We start from the raw sequence: 21,309 nt of genomic DNA, 5'->3' as shown, positions 1-21,309 counted from the left end.
GGGGAACCACACAGCTGTACAAAGCTTTCCACTTATTCTAACATGAACAGGTTATGCTATTTGTTTCTTTGAACGAGGTATTTGGTTACACATTTCCAAATGCAATGAACAGCCCTGCACGCGTACCGACGATACCTCTTTGCTGTCCTGTCAGCCTGAACCCAGCGCTTGCCAGGAAAAAGCATCTGATGACTGAACAAAGCAAGAAAACACCAAAGGCACAGTACAGCACAGAGGCGAGCTGCGAGGCTCAGGAGTTCGACATTCACTCAGCTCCTGGCTTGATTTAGCCAGAGGCGCAAAGTATTTAACCCTTCGGTATTTCAGCCTCCCTTGGAAGGCAATCTTCTTTGCTCTCCCAACAAGATTAGAAGGCTATAAAGTCTTGGACCTAATGGCAGAAAGCCTCAGCACAGGCACTGTTACCCTACAGGGAACAGTCTCTTCCGATTCTGAATGCCTGCTGCTGGGAGTTACCAACAGAAGATACAATCTGCCGTAACCTTACCTGCTCTTTGGCTGCAAAAGACTCTGCAGGTACATAAAGCTCACCAGCAACCTCTTAATGTCTTTGCCTCTAAAAAGATTGAGAGAAGAAAACTGTAAAGGAGGTGTCACCGAGAGGGACCAGACTAACAGAGCTCTATTAGTAGGTAAATCAGGTCACAGTTGAAAAATGACATTTTGATGAAACTGGAGAAAAGGCAACAGCTTACACACTGCCAACGCGCACCCGTATGCCTCAGCCCTCACCATGAACAGTCACCAGCTCCAGGGGAGAGTGAGAAAGTCTCTCACCCCCAGGTCTACACCTAGGCAGCATTTAGCTTTTCTCCTGAAATTACGAGCCGAGAGATCAAGAATGAGATGTAGACTGGGGGTCTCAAAATTCCAGAAACAGTCACCGCCTCAAATGGGCCATCTACCAGTTCCCCCTCCCCAGAAAGACAATACTCTCAACCCAGAGGATGACACTGGCGGGACTGCAAGCCCTCAGCCTGCATCCCTCTCCTTTCCTTTTCCCTCTTACCGTTTCTTGCTTGGAGACAACTTCCTGGTTTCACATTTCTTCAACTGCTGATACATTTTGGCTGCTTTGTCATACAGCCGCTTCAGGTTCCCATAGGCACCTTCAAAGGACACTTCAGACTGGATGCTGAGAGTCCAAAAGAGAACACATCGAAAGTTACTTTGCCACAAGGTTGCTCACGTTTTATGGCTTGAATTCACCAGCAAGTTATTCAGGCATCTGAGCATGAAGACAGTTACTTGGTGCTTTTGTTTGAGCATGCTGGGCTACTTCGCTCCCACTGATGTCTGCAAACCCCACTTCAAGCCGCACCACAGCTCCAGCTGCAACGTTTACACGCCTTTTCAAATCTGGGCCTCAAGGCCGTGTTCAAATAACTGAATTTCACCCACTTCACTCCTCGAGGTGCCTCACTCACCACCTCCACCCCCCCTTCAAACCTGGCTCTCTAGCACAGGCAGAGGGCTCAGATGAAACCCTGCCTTCCCAGTGCAGCCTTGCACGTATTATTTTAGCAACCAGCACGATGGTTTGATTTGACCAAGGCTCCTTCTTATTACCAGTCCTGCTCGAGGGTGAAATAAACCCATCTCTCCTCCCCCTCCCCTGAAACTCATCCACTGAAAACAATCGCAAGTCCAAATCAAAGGAGAAAAGAACCTGGCACTGGCAACCACAGCGCATTGATTCTCTGTCCAGGAAGCAGAGATCCTCAAAAACACTCACCAACGTAAATAGCAATAGGTAGCCTCCACATTGTAGTATTTGCTCCCTGCTAATGTCCCCAGCTGGTTAAAAGGCATGCCTGTCATGAAAGAGAGGGGCAGTGGAATTAACTTACAATTCTCCAATGTCCCTGCTAGAAAGCAGATCCTTTCCCTCTCACTACGTTTCACACAGGAGGGAAGTCAGGAGACAAAAACAGTAGCAAAGCTGCAGTACAAAGGTCTTGACTACTCAATCTTTTTGCCACCCAGGAATTTTTCCCTCTTTTATAGTGCTTTTCGATCCTCCCCAGCTTCCTGCCAGTTATCTACACAAGAAAGCAGAGCAAACAACGTTGCTGCCCCTTCTTCTGTATTAATAATGCTATGGCCTTGACCCTGTATTCCTCTCGACACAGACATCGTCTTATCAGGATCTAAGAGTTCTGATCCAGCTCACTGTGGCACATAAATTTTTGTCACTTATTGATATTTGGGACCAGCCTGTCAAACAACTCTGTGAAAACTCTGCAGAGACAGCACAGAGAAAACATTTCTCTGGAACTGCACATTTTAAGATAAGCCAGGCCCTCAACTCTTGCCACGTGTTCTCACAAGGTAGTCACTTCTGAAGGAGAAAGCAGCACGCGAGGTTATTTTGCAGGGGTAAAAAGAGGGAGACAACCAGACGACAGCTGGATCTTCCCTTAGCTAGACAAGCACAACTTTCACCGATGTCTGAGCTTCTCCAAGGTTATCAGGTGAGTAAGTTGAGGTCATTGGCAAAGAGCACCTTTGCTTTAACTCCTCTCTTTGGCTTGCCAGCAAAAGCGATACTCAAAGGAGGAAGGAATTTTAACCAGAAGATAAAACTACTCCTCCCCCAGCAGCAGGATAGAAACTTGACCAGCGCAGTATCACAAAGTATTGTTTTTAGGCTGCAGCAACACGATTAACAAGTAAAAATTCACGGTAACTCACTTACCAATTTGTGGTGCAACAGAAAGGGCTTGATAGTAAAACCGCTCAGCCAGCAACTCCGTGTCCACACCTGCCAGCTCGTTCTGATAGCGAGCTGAAAGAAAACCACATACCACACATCAGAAACCAGAAGGCAGTGTCTTCTCTCCCCGTCTGCAGAGAAGTACAGTTTCCCTACAGATTAAAACCACCACAAAACTAGAAATACTGGCCAAGTCGACAAACCCATCAAAGAAGAACTGCTCCTGGCAAAACACAGAAATGTACAGAGTTTGCCAGGCCCATTTGAAGCCCTTCTATTTTAACTGCATTATTCTGCACATCACAATCCCTGCCACTTCAAGCAAAGGGAATATCCCTCAATGCTTGTGGCAGCATGTAAGCAAGAGGAAGACATTCTTCTGTTCCATGCGTTAAGTGCTGATTCATTTATCCTTGAAATAACTCAAGAGTTGTGCTTCATTTTCCAGTACCTCAAACCAACTATATTCTACTACAGCGGAGTGTGAAATCTAAATCAAGTCAGTTGACCTAATAAAATCTCTGGCTGTGGATAGACTGGACCTAATTTATTTATTTTACCTTTTTCTGGACAACAGATGGCATTTTGGAAACCTTAGGTGAAAGCATTGTGAAGAGGTGAGCACGTTTCTCTCCCACCAGTCAGGTAAGTCATTCTTACTACCCCCATGAGACATCTATTTGCGATGCCATTTTTAGGCTGACTCATGGGCAACAATAATGCCAAACAGTTTTCAAGAGCTCGAAGGCTGCTGCGTGTCAAACACATTTACCCGTGCCACACTTCCCATAGCTGTTTTTCACACAGTTACATGTTTTCTCGCTGCCTTCACTCCCACGTGTTCACAAGCGAGCGAGAAGTTGACACACTTACCGCATGCTCCCAGGAGGTCGTGACTGCGGGGTAGACATGCCCCTGCTATAAAAAGGATGACACGCAGCCAGACACAATAACAAAGAACCTGGGGCTCTGCAGTGGCCTATTGACGTTATTCATTAACAAACCTGATTTTCAGTCACACTCGTGCTGATGACGGCGGCTCCGTAAGGCGACCGACCTCACAGCGAGTCTGAACGGAGAAGCCAGCCCACCAAGTTTCCTTCGCACCGTCCAAACAACAGAAATAAAAGCAAAGGCTTCCGTTCCTGCACTGCCGTGGATGCAGCTGCTTATAGCAAACTCCTCATCCACTTGCCCAAAAACAAAGCTTCAGTTTGTCGCAGCTGGGTTAGCCGTGAGGATTTCAGCTTAAACCAATTAGTGACAAACGTGTCAGAAGGAAACCAGTGTCTGCCAGTAACTACGGCTGGTGACTAACGATGACGGACTCAGCACTGTACAGGCACCATCTTTTTAATGATTTAAACGTTGCCCTGAAAGACAACGCTGTTCTTACCTAGATCCCCCAGATAAACCAGACATCTGTGACACGCCATCTGCGCCCACTCCATCTCCTTCTCCGATGCAGACACAGGTTTCTTGCAGCCTACAGGAGAAATACGAAGTCACAAACACCATTTAAGTAAAAGCTGCTGGAAAGACACACGAGCAGCCCACACCTCTGCCCGAGACACCCAACATTTCACCAGATGAAAACAAAGACCGCATGGTCAGGTCACACTGTTGGTTGCCACCTGTGGCACCTTACAGACCAGCACTGGTTCACTCTCCTTGCCAAAATGTGGCAAATCAATGTAGAAAATACACCAAGGGGGAGTGGGTGAGCATCAGTGTCTCCAGTTCCCTGCTGGCTGGGGCAGTTCGTGTCACTGCATCACTAAGTCACTGCAATGACTGCCACTCAGACTTTGCCTGCGAGGTATGCCCCGGAGTGGCACTCGAAGAGCTGGCTCCACTCGCACTCAGATGAGAGGACAAAGGCCAATTCCTGTCTACAAGCCATGTGATCACGTTAACGTTGAGCACAAGCTAATAAGGCCTGTCAAGAGGCTGATTTCGTTAGCATGGCTAATGAGGGCGCAAATCCCTGGAAGCCAGAACAAAGTCTGAGCGCACTTGCACCTGGCAGTAGCCCACAACACGAACGTACCTCGCCTTAGAGCAAAGATGGAAACAAACCCTCAAGACTGAGATCTAGATTTAGGATTGGCCAGCCAAAAAAGGGAGGAAGAGAATTAAAATAAGGAAAAATCAGGACAGCAAATCTGCATTGTGGACAGGGCAGCTGCAGTCGGTTAGGAAGAATTGCCTCCAGACAAAACCGCCTTTGTGTCCAGAGGAGGGCAAAGCAGCTGGTGAAAGGACTGGAAGGCATGTCCTGTGAGGAGCGGTGGAGGATTCTGGGCTCATCTAGTTTGGAGAAAAGGAGGCTGAGGAGCATCCTGAAGAGGAGAAGTGGAGAGGGAGGTGGGGATCTCCCTGGAAGATGCATGGGAACGGTTCGAAGCTGCATCAAGGGAGATTTAGACCGGACATTAGGAAACGTTTCTTCACCGAAAGGGCGGTCAGGCACTGGAACAGGCTTCCCAGAGAGGTGGTCAATGCCCCCAGCCTGTCAGTGTTTAAGAGGCATTTGGACAATGCCCTTAATAACATGCTTTAACTTCTGGTCAGCCCTGAACAGGTCAGGCAGCTGGACTAGATGATCGTATTAGAGGCCCCTTCCAACTGAAATACTCTGTTCTGTACTGAACTTACAAAAAAAAAAAAAAATTCAGGCAGTGGAAAGTGTCAAAACCAACAGGGGAAGGCTGCAGCCAGCTGATCTGTACTAACTTAAACCATCAAGGTGACTCAGTTCCTGGGAGGGTCCGCTGCTGGCGAGACCGTGCTTCCCATCTCCCCACCAGCACCTTCTCCCCAGCCCGCAGGATCACGGTTCAGCCAGAGATCAGGGAGCAAAGGCCACTGCGCTTGTGCTTCCTCTCCGGCGAGCCCACCGGGCAGACCAGGAGCACAGATTCAGTCCAGGTTCAATCTTGCTGTTGCCAAGGACTTCCACCTCCCGGAGGAGAAAATTCCCTCAAGCAGGAATCCCAAAGGAAGATTTTTTTAAGACCAGTCCAGCCCATAGCAAGTTGCTTCCCTCTTGGCTTAGATTCAAACGGTGGAACTGGAATCAGGAGGCTTAAGTGACCAGTGAGGAACGATTCCCACTTACTACAGGCACTGTACGAGCTGCATTACACAAACACACACCCTTCAAATCCGTGTCCACATACGCTATTGGACCCATCATCCCTTTCTTTTTTTGCTTTGAATCCTCTTGCTCCCATTTATACAGCCATTAGGCTGTGCCCACCCCGATGGGATTCTTACACATGCATCTTCTCTGCACAGATGCAGGGTTACAACCTCCCTTGTCCGGTTACATACCCCTCTGCTGCATCATTTTAATTAAACGAGCCCAAACACATTAAGAAACCTGAATAAGGGGAGCCTTTCAAAAGCAAACACGCACCACAGGGTACAAACTTATCTGGAATGTGCATTTCGAGAATTTATTAATTCTACAGCACCGAGATACATTTCTCAAAGCAACAGTTGCCAGGGACATCTGCCTTTTAAACCGACATTTCAAAGCTGATCATGATACAATCATCTCTCAGAGCTAAGAATAGGACACCAGCAGCTAAAACGTTCTATTGCTAAAGACATACTAACTTCTCTTGTGCCAGTTCCTGCCGCCCTCCCCCCTGCCAGCTTTAAGAACACCAATTAAACCCTTGCTAATACGGTTCACAAAACATCTGGAGGCTCCACTTCTGAGCTGGAGCCACACGAACAGAAACACGCGCCCTGGAGCCACGGAGCACAGCCCAGGAGCAAATGGGAACAAACTATTACAAGGTAAATCGAGGATGCGAGTGCATACACAGCCCTGAGCTGTTTCAGGACTGTAAACACTCTTATTCTTCCTCCTCCCCTAACAGTTAAGATACCTCAAATTACCTTGCATCTAAGGGCATGCACAGAGGCGGTTACCCGAGACACCTATCATACCTTACTCTGTTCTGGGAGCTTCCTCACGTTCTCAGTCCAAGATTCAACAGCAGTTTCAAAGCTACACACAGTACAACTAGGAAGCACGTGAAGGGAGCGCTGACAGAAGGGGCACCAAGAGGAGGAACAGTATCTTCTATCTAGTGAATAGGATGTCCTGACAGAAATGTGTTGATTTCCAGAACCTCTTCCCCCAATGGCCCGTTTGTCTGCTTTAAATAAGCTTTTTAAAACGTTCTGTACAGCCAGAAGTGCTCTTCAATTTTCCACAAAAATCTGCCACCACGGAACACTTGCTAAAGAATTTTCTAAACAGCGTTTTCTTCCTGTTAGAAACTCTTCTTTCTTCCCTAGTTCAGCATTAAAAACCCCACCAAAACAGTGTCGGAGAAAAGAGAGCAGGACAGACAGTCTGTTCTAAACAGATAACTGGCTAATGAGAGGAAAAAAAAAAAAGGAGATAATCCCTTGAATGCCGCAACAAAGATGGGGAAGCCACCTGTCTGGGATTCAGGCCTTGCCCACGAGTCCAAGAGCCGGAGCACTAACCTATGAGTGGGTCTGTCACATGCGTCCAGTCAATGCAGCACTGCAGTTCCAGCTGATAGTGAGACTGAATGTAGAGAAGAAGGTGCTGGTAAAACCCTATGCCAGCCACCAAGTGAGTCCGGTACGCACACTCCAGGGTGCTACGGCTGTGAATGTGCTGAAGGGAAGAAAAATGAGAATATGTTAATGCAGCCTAGGTAACATTTTAGGCTGACCACCCAAGTTACACCAAGGATGAAGCAAGACAGCAGGTAGCTCAGCTGTAATCGGTTTTGCACAGTTCTGTACCTCCTCTGGCTCAACAATGTTGCACCTCATGGTATTTACTAAGGGTCCTATATACTTGCTGCAACAACAAATAAATAAAATCAAGGTGTCTAGCGAGAGAACCTGAAACACATTCAGGCAACCAAATCACCAGGAGAGAGTTCACGGCATTCGGAAATACAAGCATGAGTGTTCTCCAGTGAGCAACTGGAGTAAAGACAATCAGCGCTGACAAAGCCTCTTAAGATCATCGTTCCCTACGAAGATCTATGTCTTCTGAAAGCGGGGAGACAAAAATGAAGCAAATTATGTTGAAATATCCTCAGCAATGGCAGTGCTCTCAGCAATTATTAAAGCTTACCTGCCCACAGCTAGACAAAAAGCGTATGTCAGCTCCACGATTAAAATTCAGGAGTGCCTGGCTTCCTGCCACAGCTTCAGACCACAGCTTCTCCAAGGAAATGAAGCTTTTAACTTGGCCTTACCCACTGCACAGCCAGAGACTCTCTCCTGCCAAAGCCATAGATACCTGCCTTTTTATTTGTTTTAATGAGCTGGATAACTTCATAGTAAACTTTTCTCCAGAGCAGCTCTTCTGCTTTTCTTCCATAATCCACTGGATGCAAGAACATCAGCTTCACGCACAGCTCCCGCAGCCTGAGACAGCCAGCAGAAAATTCACATTTAGCTACAGCGGCTTTAAACACAGCTGCCACTACCGAAGCACGGAAGAGGAAAATCTGAATTCATTAGGATGGATGAGCTAGGCCATCTGGTGATGGTACAGCTTAGATCACTCCCACACAAGAGCATCTGGAAAAGCCACACACCTAACCTCGTTACCTTGCTCAGCTGGCCATCAGTAACTTCCTAAATTGCAGTAATGTCAAGAATTGTCTTGACAGCTTAAAAAATTGGTAAGAAAAATCATCCCTGCTAGGCACCCTCTGAACCTGATAAAAGTTTTCACACATATAAGAAGTTTCTTCACCACACAGGTGGTTTGTTTGTTGTTTTTTTTTTAAAGATAATTACAAGGAAGGCATTGGCCAACATGAAGACAACGTATTTATATTACAACACCCAGGAAAGCTTTCAGTCCATGGCTGGAGGGTTAGGTGCTGTTCAATTACAGATCGGAAATCTAGCCTCAGCTTCAAAAACCTGGAGGGCTCCCCAGCCTACAGGTGCACTACAAATCAAATGCACAGTGAACCTGCAGCTTCAAAACCTCCCTGTGTCGCTTCACGTGGATTTTCCCCAGCCAAACACATACAAAACCAAAAACCAACGTGAGCGCTCTGCCCAACTTACTTGTTCCTCAAGCTGATGTTCTCCGGCTTGAACACTTCCTGATAGGCTGCCTTATTCCCAAGGATGAGATCCAAGCGGTGAACGGCCTCTACCACTGCCCTGCAAGGTAACACAGAAAGAAGTTTCAGAATAGCAGGCTATCTGGAATTATTTAATGAGATCTGGCGTGTCCACGCAGAACCATACTAGCCTAGTTAATTCCATTATTAGCAAGCCGCGTTATATCACCACACCATATTAATTGATTTCCTTTCTGCCCTCTTTTAAAAAGCTTATGGAAAGAAAAAAAAGAGCAGGGTTACAGGCGCTGTAATGATTTGGCTGCAAATCAGCTGTTTAATCACCAGTTACCACTGCCTGTCTGGTCAAAAATGCCAATTATTTCTACAATAGTAGTCACAAATGTCTTTGGACACGTTAGCAACTTTAAACCTCAGCAATTAAATCACGCTATACACACACTCAGATTAATTTAAACATCTTAAACTCTATGAATAAAAAATTGATTGATTTCTAACAATTACTGATTTGATCGGGTAAGAGTCAAACCTCCACCGATTTCTGTTTCCTTACCAACTTGTCTAGGAAAGAAGGCAACTCACGTCATTCTCATTTGCCAAAACTTCCTGATCTTCGTTACGGTGATTCATTGACTAAAGCCCTTAAAGATCCCTCAGTGATAGGTAACAGATATTGAGAACCAGCCTAAAATGTGAAAACTATTACGAGAATTTTCCTCCGAAAGCCAGCTAGAAGACAGACCAAGCAACCTCCAAACCTCTGAGTCATGCAAAAAAATACTTCAGTGAATCACTGCCTGCCCAAGACTCTCCTCCTGGAGGAGGAACACCACACCGTGTGTAAAATCTCAAGCACTCGAACGTTTGTAGCTGCAAAAAAACCAGACTACAATTCCAGAAGGTTGCAGTGAAATAAAACCAGGGACTTACAGAAGCGTTAGCGCCGATGGCAAGCACCCTCATCAATATCTCACGGACAGTTTGATAAAGCAAAAATCGACCAGCCACGTTAAACCCTTCCTACCCAGAGAGGTCATCTCTAAATCTCTGCCTTTGTCAAGTCTGTGTTTGAGGTCAATAAACTGACTCCTGAAATTAACTTTTCCCAGCTGTTGACTCTTAAGAAATACATTCTCCAAGCCACCCCCAGCCATTAGCTACCAAAGGCCACAGGTACTTGTTCTCCCCCTCAACTTCACATCCATCTACCCGTCACTCCTCATTTGTTCTAACACCTTTACCGCTCCTGCTGCTGAGCCTGCTGCGCACGGAGAGCTGTTTGAACAAGAAGCTGAAGACAACCGAGACGCGTCGTAAATACAGAACGAGACAGACCCGATCCGAACAAACTTCTGCAAAGCAGAACAGCTGGGTGCTGCTAGCAGCCTGCTCCCCCCTGCCCGAAATCTCCATCGCCTGCAGAATGCAAACTCCCTCATCACACTCGCAGCACAACGCAGCGACTGAACCTTTTTTTGGCGCACATGCACAAATGGTTGCTGGATTAAATACGGGGCACTTGCAAGGGAGAGCATGCAAAGCCATACGCTAAGGAGGGAGGCTGAAATCGCCACCACTTCCTTGAAAACTACAGATATTACTGTAAAGCAACTCACTGTTTCATATACCAGCCCCTTACCAGCAAGGCAAATCTCCTTTCACAAACCCACCACACTAAAAGGAATCCCCCCAAAAAAACAACAAAAAAAAACAAAACAAAAAAAACCCCAAACCAACAACCAGAACATTCAAGAGCTCAAAGAGAAAATGTCTCATCTCATTTTAGGGCACGTGAAGACTTTCATGCCAGGATAACTGGAACTCTCATCTGCATTCAGTAAATCACAGAACATCACGGAAAAAGAGAAGCATAGGGAACAGGACTGTCTTACACAATGGCTCGGGGGACCAAAACACCAGAGTTGAACCAACTTCTTCCTAAACAATCAGAAGAAAACCAACAACAGAGTGAGAATCACGTATGAAAGTCAGCTACTAACCTTGCTATCTTCAGCCACTTCCGCTCACTAGCATCTTTCTCACACAGCCTGACAGTCCTCTGCAAGCTCTAACACCCTAATGTCCTCAACAACAAGGAAGGCAAGCAAGTAAAATGCTTTTTTGGTTTACAGGTAAAAGGCAGTAAGCATGAAGCATTCATCCATGCTCACAGCATATTGGCAGGAGGGGGAATTTTTTAAAAAAAAACAACCACCAAATACACACACTCCCATTTCGGTTCCCCAAAATAGATCGTCACAAAAGCAGAAGGTAATAAACATACCCTCGCTGCAACCTGCAATTAATGTCCTGTCACTCAAATGACCCTCAAGACCCTCTGCAGCCAGTGCTGCAGCAGGAAACGACCAGCGCGCCTCACAGGGAACCGATTTGTTTCCTATGCAGAAGGGTGACCAGAAGAAAGGGGAACTGCTGAATCATTTGATTCCCAGAGTGCAGCACAGGAAAACTATGATCTTCTAATTCCCAGAATAGGCAGCCTCTACGTCTTCGAAACAGCTGTACAAACGCGTTCGCCGCGCACTGCATCGGCAGCTGCTGTCTGATACCAGCTCACATGTCACCGACACCGCAAGGTGGGAAATGACTGCACGGTGACTACAAGCAGTCGACACCAGCATCAAGGACAGGGTCAGCCCTTAGCGAGCGATGTCACATGTGGAGGTGTGAACCCACCTATCCAAATCCTCATGTGCCAGTTAACTGCCCGCAAAGACTCAACACTGACTCCTTCTTCTGCCACTTACTCAATCCAGATTCCTTGGGGGCACATGGTCCAGGTTCTCTCACTGCTCAGTAACTTACCCGCCAAACAAGCCTCTGTTTTTCTAACCTCTCACAAAAAGGGTCACAAAACCTCATCGAAGAACCCTCCCGAGTTCAGCAGTGACAGACAGACATCTTGATACTGTGCAGCACAATACCCGTGAAAGGAGAGGAATTACTCAACAGGCAGCTGCCAGAAGCCCCTTCCCAAACTGCACGCAGACAAGACAGCTCTTTGGCTGCCAACAGTATCAGTGGGTAAGAAATGTGATCGAGCAGTTCAGGAAAGCCTCCTCACATGCACCGGGACTCAAATGCCGGCCAAATGTGAAGTAATTTCCTTCCAGGGACTATCGGAGGAGGGATATCGGGAGGGGATTTCACCTTCCCCTCGAGCAGAGGGCGGGAGGCATCCCGGGGCACGCCTCTCATACAACCTCCTTTCCTACAATGGTCAGGGATGGGCACATGAAGACACCGGTTGCTTCTGCTACTTTTTATGGATTCAGAAAGAAACACAGTTGGTGACTTGCAGGCAGCAAGGTTTATCTTTTAGGATGCAGGTCCCTGAGCTGTAAGGCAGAAGGCAGACCCCATGCTAAAACGTCATCTTATTCGCACGAGCTCCACGCTGGAAGAGGCGGAGGCAGGAGGAAAAGAAGAATCTGTGACAGCCAGTGATGACCTGCAAGGATCCTGTGTCCGTAGTGGTGAGGAAAGGGGACACGGTGAGGACAAAACGCACAGGAGCCAGCCTCACTTCAAAAGCATTAGGAAACATCAACACAGGCGCTATACACCATGCACTGACTAAAACGCTATTTAGCATTCGTGCCTTGGGTGGCTTCAAACCACGGGCTGAATTTTACTCAGCAGTTCGAAGGCCAGATTTTGTCCTAATACCCATTTTTACACCTGCTGGGTTTAAACGTTGCTTTCAGACAGCACATCAGAACCACAGAGGAGGCAAATCAGATGCCAGTCTATTAAAAGAAGCAAGTACAGCCCATCATGCCAAGCAGGGTGGAAAGGGTCCAACGCAAAGTCCTCTTCAGCCACACAGACACCTCTATCACTTTCCTTCCCTGCCATTAACATTCTGGGATGGGGTAAGACAGCAGGGAGAATTGTTTGTCCTCTATTTTTTTTTATTATTTACTTAATACATCACTAAGGGCCACAGCCTCTCAAGAGTGAGACATTTCTCAGGGAACCGCAGCCATTCATTTGTATCCTGGCATGTGTCAGTACACAAATACTACTGCCCAGAACAAGGCTGGCGGACAAGAATAGTAACGCAAAGCCAACGAGCTAATGGTTACCCAGAATCCCGAAAAGAAATCTGCAAAATAAATCTGGTCACCCTACGCTAAAACATAGATGGTAAACCAGCACCACCCAGGATAATCCAGCTGCCACGTTTCGAGGTGAAACTCGGGGATTACTGACCCAGGAAGACTGGAATGGAAAAGAGCAAAGACCATCCTACAAAGAGCGATGGGCAACCTCATCTCCAAGAGGCCACTCCAACGGCCAGCGTACTTGCCAAGGTCCGTGGAGACCTGAGCTCAACTCCCACTGCTCTCCCGAGCAGACACAAAGCTGATCCCACGCGAGCACAGTTTCTAGCTGGCACTGTGACATTCAAACATCTGTGATTCAAAGGCACTGTTTAATCCAGTGGCCAAAAGTTTCCAGAGACAAGTCAGCCATCACACCAAGTACAACGTGCTTCTTAAGAGGACAGGGAGTTACTGCTTCATCTAACTGAACTTCGGGCTGAAATAGAGAAGAATTGACAAGAGACAAGTTAAGGTAGAAAGCTTGCTAAGAGAGCTCTCAGCTACGTAGCATGAAAATTTGTGGCCACTGCAGATATTATAAATCCTGCTCTAAAACCACAATACTTACTTCCAGCTGAAAGAAAAGGCATCTCTACAGGCGCATGGTTTTCTTTTTTTCTGTTGTAAAAATGCTTTAAAGCAACCACACACCTCGTTCTGCCATACAAATCTAAACAGAAAACAACCACTTCCTTGCCTTGATGACCAGTCCCACGTTTGGTCAAGAGATGTTCGCTTGAGAGCTCCAGCGGCATAGCAAGGTACCGCTTGCCAGGTGAGCTATGCAGCACACACATTCCTGATCCACTGTGACCACAAAGTAAAACACATCTTAAATCATGATGGAGGCAGTTTACACAAAACACATTCCATTTTGCAAGCAGGAGCACATACTTGCTCTCCAATCCTGCCCACCACACCTCAGGTGGCAGCGGGCAAGGTGTTACGCCGCGCTAGCTCAACTGCTAGCAGATGTGGGAAGCCACCCCTAAAATCAAACGGGGTATCTCAGCGTGACAGCAGATACAGAGCTCCACAGCCCCAGAGGCGCTTCCAGCATGACAACGCAGCCCACACCTCCAGTCATCCAAGCCATTGTGTTTTACCACTGACTTCGCAATAAGAAAAAGAAAGGCACCTAATATAACTTCAAAGTGCAGGGAACGTGCTCGTATGAAGCGCATCATGGAAGGAAACAAATTCTAGTAACTACCACTCAAACCTGCTATTAGTGCTTTGGACTTTTGGGCAAGGATCTGGCCAGGTTTCTCAGAGGGAGGCATGCCTTGTCCTGTTTTAGAGGAGGGCAGTGAGGTTTTCCACAAAATGAAAGGACATGCCCAATGTCACCACGATGAAAAGAAAACGGACCCTGACATCAAACCCGTCTCTTGCCCTCATCATTCTGCTCATCTCCGAAACCACGCTGTCGCTGCTGAACCTCCGCTACGAATCTGCTTTACTGATGGAGAAACTGAGACAGAAAGGGACAATTTCTGGGCCACACTCACAGAACAAGTCATCAGCAGAGCAGAGGCCAGGCACCTCAGTGCTGACAGCGTGGCACCTCAACCCTGCTGGGCCGAGCTGACCAAGGCCACCATCATTTCCTGACTCTCGCCTTCTGATGCCGTTTCCAACGCACAGTGCAGAGATGTCAGCGCGAGCGGAGTCCCAGCAACTGTTTTATTGGGAAGATCTGCAGCTAGAGCAGTCTTGCCCTCCACACAGCAGGACAGTGTCCTGGCGCAGGCTCCTGCTCATCACACCCTGTTCTCCAGCACCTTCCACGCAATCCCTGTCTACTGCCGATGCCAGGGACCACGTCTCCAGCCCAACCTCTCCCCGGATGCCCTCCACATCTTGCCCTTATCCCACTTTTCCCATACCTCCTTCCCCCTCAGCCGCGACCTCCCTGAAACCTGCATAACCCCATCCTCCAGCTCCCACATCTCCCTGGGTGCCCCACACCCCCTGATCCCCTTCTCACCCTCCCACCTGCCTTCTTCCCCCCATCTCTCCACCGTTCTCCCACCTTGCCGACACCCCACCCCCCCCCCCCCAGCTCCTTCTCCCAGTGCCCTTTGTCTTCACTCATCCCCCCTGGATCGCCCATATCACTTTTTCACCAGTGCCGCCCCTCACCCCGTGTACTGCCCGTCTCCTCCGGATCCCACACAACCCTCTTCCTGCTGCTCCCTTCCCACAGGCCCCCCTATGGCCCCCCCTTAGCGCTGCCCACTCCCCCTGGATTCCCCCCGATCTCCCTCACCTGTATTCCACCATCCCCTTCCCCTGCTTCTCCCCATCTTCCCTAAAGCCTGCGCTCTCCTTCCCCCACCTTTCCCGAATACCTCTGCCCCAGCTCTCCCCTGGATCGCCCCCTCCCCTCCCCCGTTCACCCCCGGCCCTCCCCCGATTCCGCCACCTCCTTCCCCAGCCCCCATGACCCCCCCTGAGCACCCCCCCTCAGTCCCCTTCACCTCGGTCCTCCCCGCTGCCTCCCTCCTCCCCCCCACCCCAATCCCCTTCGCCCTTGTCCCCCTCTGGATCCTCCCCATCCCCTTTCCCCCCTCCCTGTCCCCCGGGTCCCCCTCCCCATCCCTGCCCCCCCCCCGATCGCCCCCAGCCCCCTTCACGCTCCGACCTCCACTGGAACCCGCCCCATCGCCTTCCTTCCCCCCGGTCCCTTCAGACCCCCCAAGCCCGCCCTCACCTCCGTCCCTCAGCCCTCCGAGCCCCCCCCGGGACATCCCCCTGCCCCGGCCTTCCCCTCCCCCGATGCCCCCCTCTCCTCACCGGTACAGCCGCTTGGTGTGCAGCACCTTGGCCTCCGGCTCGCCGCTCTCGCCGGTGGCCCCACCGCCCTGGCTCATGGCGCCCGGAGAGGGCAAGGCCCGGCCCGGCCGGGCACAGCCCACCGCCCCCTCAGCACCGGCCGCGCCGCCGCCGCCGCCGCCCCCGGCCCCGCTCGGCCGCCATGGCTGCGCGGCTGCCCCCTGCCCCGAGCAGCTCTCGCGAGACTTGCCGCGAGAGCGGAGGGCGGCGGGCAAACATGGCGGCGGCGGGGCCGGCCTCACCTCGCGGGAGTTGCCCTTCTCGCCTCACCCGTACCTAGTGCTGGCAACATGGCGGCCGCGCGGCGTCATCTCGCGAGATTGCGCACGCGCCCCAACGCGCGCACGCGGTCGCCGTCCCCTCCCCCCCCCCCCCGCCGCCAGTACTTAGTACTGGCAAAGATGGCGGCCGCGGCGGCTTCAGTCAAGGGGTTTTCATGGGCGCCGGGAGGCGGGACCGGGCTTGAGGGCAGCTGCCGGTTCCCACTGGGGGCCTAGTGGGCCTTCCCCGCCACAGAGCACCCCCGGCTGCTCAAAGAGCGGCCCCTCCATCATGGGGGTCCGTGAGGAGGGGTCCTGCCCCAGGGAATCGCTTCGTGCCGCCGTGTAGCGCCATAGGCTGGTGCTGCTGGAAGCGGGGGGGGCTCCCCGGGGTCCCCCTCGGTGCTCCCCCTCCTCAGCGCGGCCGCGGCCCTGGCAGGAGCAGCGCCAGGCCGGCCCTGTCTGCCAGGGCAGGCACGGGGGGCTCCTCCTGGCCCCCCCCGCCCCGGGTCCTGCCGCCGGCCTCCCGGGCAGGGACCCCCTGTTGGGGGGGGGGGGGGCTGCCCCGTGCCTGCCCCGGCCTGGCGGCTGTGCTGTGCCACGCAGGGACCCGCTGGGGACACGTCCCCCAGCACACGGGGCTCAGGTGGCCCCCCTGGGGACATGTCCCTCAACACAGGGTGGGCTTGCAGGGACCCCCGTGGGGACCTGTCCCCAGCTCAGGGTGGGCTCCCAGGGACCCCCAGGGGACCCGTCCCCGGACATGGAGGGACCCATCGCCCAGCTCAGGGTGGGCTTACAGGGACCCCCTGGGGACCCATCCCCAGCACAGGGTGGGCTCGCAGGGACCCCCTGGGGATCCATCTCCAGCTCAGGGTGGGCTCACCAGGTGCCCCAGCTCCGGGTGGGCTCGCAGAACCCCCCCGGGGACCGTCCCCACGCGGGTGTGGGTGCCGCGGGCTCTGTGTGGGGTGAGGCAGCCGCGCCTGCCCGTTCCGCCCAGCCCCACCTCACCCGGTTGAGCAGGTTTGAAGTCCACAGGGCCCCGGCAGTGGCCGCGTCCCAAGGCCCCAGCCTGGCTCCCGCCGCCCCCCGGCCCCATGGCCCCCTGCCTCTCTCCAGGTGAGTCTGGCAGCCCGGGGAGCCCGGTGCCACCTTCCCTCCGTGTCCCACGGGGTGACGAGCCGGGGGGGGCTGGGAGCAGGGAGGGGGAGGCCTGCGAGATGCTGCTTTAGCCATGTTCCCTCGCGTGGGCCGCGGATGGGGCCCCGTTCGGCACCGTGCCTCAGTTTCCCCACACCCGCAGCCAGGCCGGGGCTCTTTCTGGGGGTGCATGTGCCCAGCAGGAGCCGTTTCTCCTTGCAGGAGGCTCCCACGGAGCCAGCAACGCCTGGGGATGGGGAGCCCCTGCTAAGGGGGAAACCCACGAGCTCTCCGCCGGGATCTCCTGCTCCCCCACGGCGGGTAGCGCTTGGCAGCCCCCTGTGCCCACCCCGAATCCACCCCAACCACAACAGGCAGCAGATCTGGCTCGGCGCGGCTCAGCTTGGCTCTAACCGCGGCTCCTCGATGCGGCAGGGCTGGCCCCCCCCAGTACCAGGGCTGGCACCGCGGATGGAGCCGGCAGCAACCCCCGCCCTGGTGCCCAGCCAGACCCCCCGGGACGCTGGGCCAGATGGGGCAGGAATTCCCAAGCTGTGCTGGTTTTGCAGCCAGATCCACGCACCCGGGGCTCACCAGGCGCCCAGCTCTGGGCGATGGTGCCCACATGTGTGGTACCCGCGTGCCCCGAGCCCGATGGTGCCCACGCGCGTGGTACTGCGTGCCCTGAGCCGGATGGTGCTGACACACATGGTACCATGTCCCCTGAGCCCGATGGTGCCCACACACACGGTACCGCATGCCCCGAGCCGGATGGTGCCAACATGCGCGGTACCACGTTCCCTGAGCCTGACGGTGCCCACACACGTGGTACCGCGTGCCCCGAGCCGGATGGTGCTGACACACATGGTACCACGTTCCCTGAGCCTGACGGTGCCCACGCACATGGTACTGTGTGCCCCAAGCTCGATGGTGCCCACACGCGTGGTACTGAGTGCCCTAAGCCAGATGGTGCCAACACACGTGGTACCACGTTCCCCGAGCCTGGCAGTGCCCATGTGTGCAGTACCGCGTCCCCCGAGTCCGATGGTGCCCACACGTGTGGTACAATGTGCCCCGAGCCTGACGGTGCCCATGTGCACAGTACTGCGTGCCCTGAGCCCGATGGTGCCCACACATGTGGTACCATGTGCCCTGAGCCTGACAGTGCCCATGCGCATTGTACCGCATCCCCCGAGTCCGATGGTGCCCATGCGCACGGTATGACATGCCCTGAGCCTGACGGTGCCGACACACGTGGTACCACGTGCCCCAAGCCTGACGGTGCCCACACGCACGGTACCGCATGCCCTGAGCCCACTGCCGGTGTGGGGGCTCGGGGATGCTGGGCTCTGCTTCCCCCTGCTATTAGGGGGCAGGGGGGCGGTGGGGGGGGGCTCCGGGGTGGCAGCTGCCAGTTAGTACCCCACGTTGTCACCGGGGCCGTGCGTGTGACCCGACCTCTCATTTCTGCTGGTTTTTCTGTCTCTCGGCGCAGGGTGAAAGCAGCAGGGGCAGTGACCTCGCCCCCTCTCGACACCCCGAAACGCAGAAGAGCATCTTGCCTGCACCGAACCAGCTTCTCCCATGGCTGCTGCTGACCCCGTCCTGCCCCCTGAGGAGGTGGCTTTGCTGGAGCTGGGGAAGGTGGCCCTGGCCACCCCCCCAGACAAGGTGCCACCAGCCCCAGATGAGCACCTGGGGGACCCTGACAGCACCCTGCCATGGGACCGGTGCCAGCATGGTGCCCACTGCCAGCCAGAGCCCGCCGAGACCAAGAGGCGTTCAAGCCCTGAGGGGGGCCATGAAGCCCCCAGGGAGGCTGCTGTCACCTGCCCCCCAGCCGAGGCCGAAGCCGAGGAAGCCCCCGGGCCACCCATGATGGCAGCCCATGTCTTTGTGCCCATCGACCCCCAGTGCATCGAGCGGACCCCCGGCAAACAGAAGAAACAAGCCACCCCGCGGCCCCAGCAGGAGGGCAAGGGGGGCTACGTGCCCCACAGCGACAGACCCGACATCCTCCGCCAGAAGCAGGTCTTCCTCCCCACGGGCCCCTCACGCTACAGGGACCCGCTGGGCTTTGAGGGGCGGGTGGCCAAGGCACCGACCCAGGAGCCACCGTGCCCATGCGTCAGGGACTGCAGGGCCGGCAACTTCAAGGCCGTGGCTTCAGTGGCGGCGGCCCTGCTCCTCTGCCCCTGCCTTGTCTACGGAGCCTACGTCTTCCTGCCTTTCGATGCCCCACTGATGCCCACCGTCAGCGCCCGCCTGGTCTACACGCTGCGCTGCGCCGCCTTCGCCACGTTCCCCATCGTCCTGGGTGAGCTGCGGGGTCCTGAGCCCTTTGCCCCCCATGAACGGGGCAGCGTTACCCCCGGGGGAGCCGGGAGCAGAGCGGGGTTGAGCTCTTTGCAGCTCCTTTGCTCCCAAATGGAGCAGGAGGGGTTTCCTACACTGGTCCCCTGCCCCGTTGCATCTCTCTGGTCCCCCCCCAGCCCTCCGCCCCCTGGCCGCCCGCTCAGCCCCTCTCTCTGCCCCCCCAGGGATGATCATCAGCGGCATCTCCCGCCTCTGCTCATCCGCGCTGGAGCCCTTCGGGGAGCTGCAGCGGGAGGTGGAGATCCACCGCACCTACGTCTCCCAGTCCATCCACCTCTTCATCCTCTACTTCTTCAACATGGCAGTGCTGGCCACCTACCTCCCGCAGGAGGCCCTCAAGCTCATCCCGCTGCTCACCGGGCTTTTCGCCATCTCCCGGTAAGCAGCTCCGTTACCCCACCCGGATGCTTGGGGTGCAAACGGAGCCTGGCAGTGCTGGCAAACCCCGTGCCCAGCTGCAAACTCCCGCTCCGGCAGTGCCTCCCCCGGCCAACAACAGCCAGGAAAAGCGGCACAGGGGAAGGGCTGCTCCATCCCTCATCCCGCTTCCCGCGCTGGCCTTGCCTGGCAGGGCCTTGCCGGGGCCAGCCCGCCGGAGCGAAGCTGGGTGCCAGCCCCGATCGCTCAGCCCGCGCCTCTCCACTCTCTGCAGGCTGATTTACTGGCTGTCGTACGCCATCGGGCGCTCCTTCCGCGCTTTCGGCTTCAGCATGACCTTCCTGCCCCTCCTGGCCATGCTGCTCTGGAACCTCTACAGCATGTTCATCCTGGAGCCCGAAAACCTCCTGGCTGTGGCCACGCCGCAGCCCGAGGGCCGCTCCAAGGACGGTGGAGCCAAGCTCCGGTACTGGGGGTGAGAGGGGCTCCGGGGAGATGTGGGTGCAGGGGTGCCAAGCCAGCAGAGCCCTCTTTCATGGGGATGGGTTGGTGGGATGTGCCAACCTCCTGCCGGAGCCGGCTTTGCCCAATAAAACCCTTCACCACGTGGTTCCGTGGCTGGTTTGGTGGGGAGGGCGGGTTAAATTCCCAGCGGAATCGCCGCTGCCAGGACTTGGAGCTTCACCCACGGGATGCCATCGCCCAGTCCCCAAACGTCGTTTCCGAAAAGGGGAAAAAACAGACCTTTCCCCAAACCATCCATCTCCCAGCACCGCAACAGCACCCACCCTGCACCCTGCTCCTGCGGGGCGTGTGGCCAGTCCCACCCAGCTCGTCCTTCCTCCTCCTCTTCCTCCTGGGAGAGGTTTAGCACCTGCTTCCCAAACCAGTTGGCCGGGTCGGAGGGAGGGAGCCCTGCCAGGAGGAACTGGGATGGCTGAGATGGCACCGGGCTTGCTGCCACCAGGGCTGGGGAGGGCTGGTCCCCCCCAGGAGGGGCACCCAGCCGGCACCCCAGCGCTCTGCAGGCACCAAGGGACCCCTGGCAGTGCACCCCCGCGCCAGTCTGCCTGTCACGGTTCTTGGGCATAACCCAAACGCGTTAAAAATCCACCGAATAAAGGGAACACCTTTCCATCCCTACATCTGCCGAGAGTTTGGCTCCTCCCGCCTCCCATCCTTGCGTCCCACGGAGGCAGCTCCCCTGCTGCAGCCCAGCCGGGTCAGAGAAGGGAACACGGTCCGACTCTTCCAAACACGCTTCTCGGGATGGAGACGGCCCGCGGCTCAGGGAAAACCAGCCCGGAGCACCACACGCTGCTGCGGGGACCCTC

At 53.9% G+C, this 21,309-nt stretch overlaps 2 protein-coding genes across 3 annotated transcripts in view; one reads left to right on the top strand and one right to left on the bottom strand.

Moving 5' to 3' along the window:
• Positions 1 to 16,008, bottom strand: part of SMG5 (SMG5 nonsense mediated mRNA decay factor) — a 30,627-nt gene extending 14,619 nt beyond the window's left edge. Inside the window, exons 1-9 of one of the 2 annotated variants that reach the window (XM_056322260.1) lie at positions 15,780 to 16,008; positions 8,831 to 8,929; positions 8,050 to 8,173; positions 7,250 to 7,406; positions 4,134 to 4,223; positions 2,720 to 2,809; positions 1,757 to 1,835; positions 1,031 to 1,156; positions 509 to 577 (exon numbers count right to left, since the gene is read on the bottom strand). In XM_056322260.1, coding sequence (XP_056178235.1) covers positions 509 to 577; positions 1,031 to 1,156; positions 1,757 to 1,835; positions 2,720 to 2,809; positions 4,134 to 4,223; positions 7,250 to 7,406; positions 8,050 to 8,173; positions 8,831 to 8,929; positions 15,780 to 15,856 — 911 coding nt within the window. In that variant the 5' untranslated portion in view covers positions 15,857 to 16,008. The remainder of the gene's footprint in view (positions 1 to 508; positions 578 to 1,030; positions 1,157 to 1,756; positions 1,836 to 2,719; positions 2,810 to 4,133; positions 4,224 to 7,249; positions 7,407 to 8,049; positions 8,174 to 8,830; positions 8,930 to 15,779) is intronic. The other variant, XM_056322259.1, reaches the window with a different exon arrangement.
• A 241-nt stretch (positions 16,009 to 16,249) lies between these two features.
• Positions 16,250 to 20,584, top strand: TMEM79 (transmembrane protein 79). The gene is made up of 4 exons (XM_056322660.1): positions 16,250 to 17,200; positions 18,717 to 19,538; positions 19,762 to 19,975; positions 20,250 to 20,584. The coding sequence occupies exons 2-4, from the start codon at positions 18,806 to 18,808 to the stop codon at positions 20,452 to 20,454; spliced, it is 1,152 nt and encodes a 383-aa protein (XP_056178635.1). The 5' UTR covers positions 16,250 to 17,200; positions 18,717 to 18,805; the 3' UTR covers positions 20,455 to 20,584.
• The last annotated feature ends 725 nt before the right edge of the window (positions 20,585 to 21,309 follow it).

This window comes from Falco biarmicus, chromosome 19 (genome assembly GCF_023638135.1).
Source record: "Falco biarmicus isolate bFalBia1 chromosome 19, bFalBia1.pri, whole genome shotgun sequence".
Lineage (NCBI taxonomy): Eukaryota > Metazoa > Chordata > Aves > Falconiformes > Falconidae > Falco > Falco biarmicus.
This window is presented reverse-complemented; position numbering and strand designations above follow the sequence as displayed.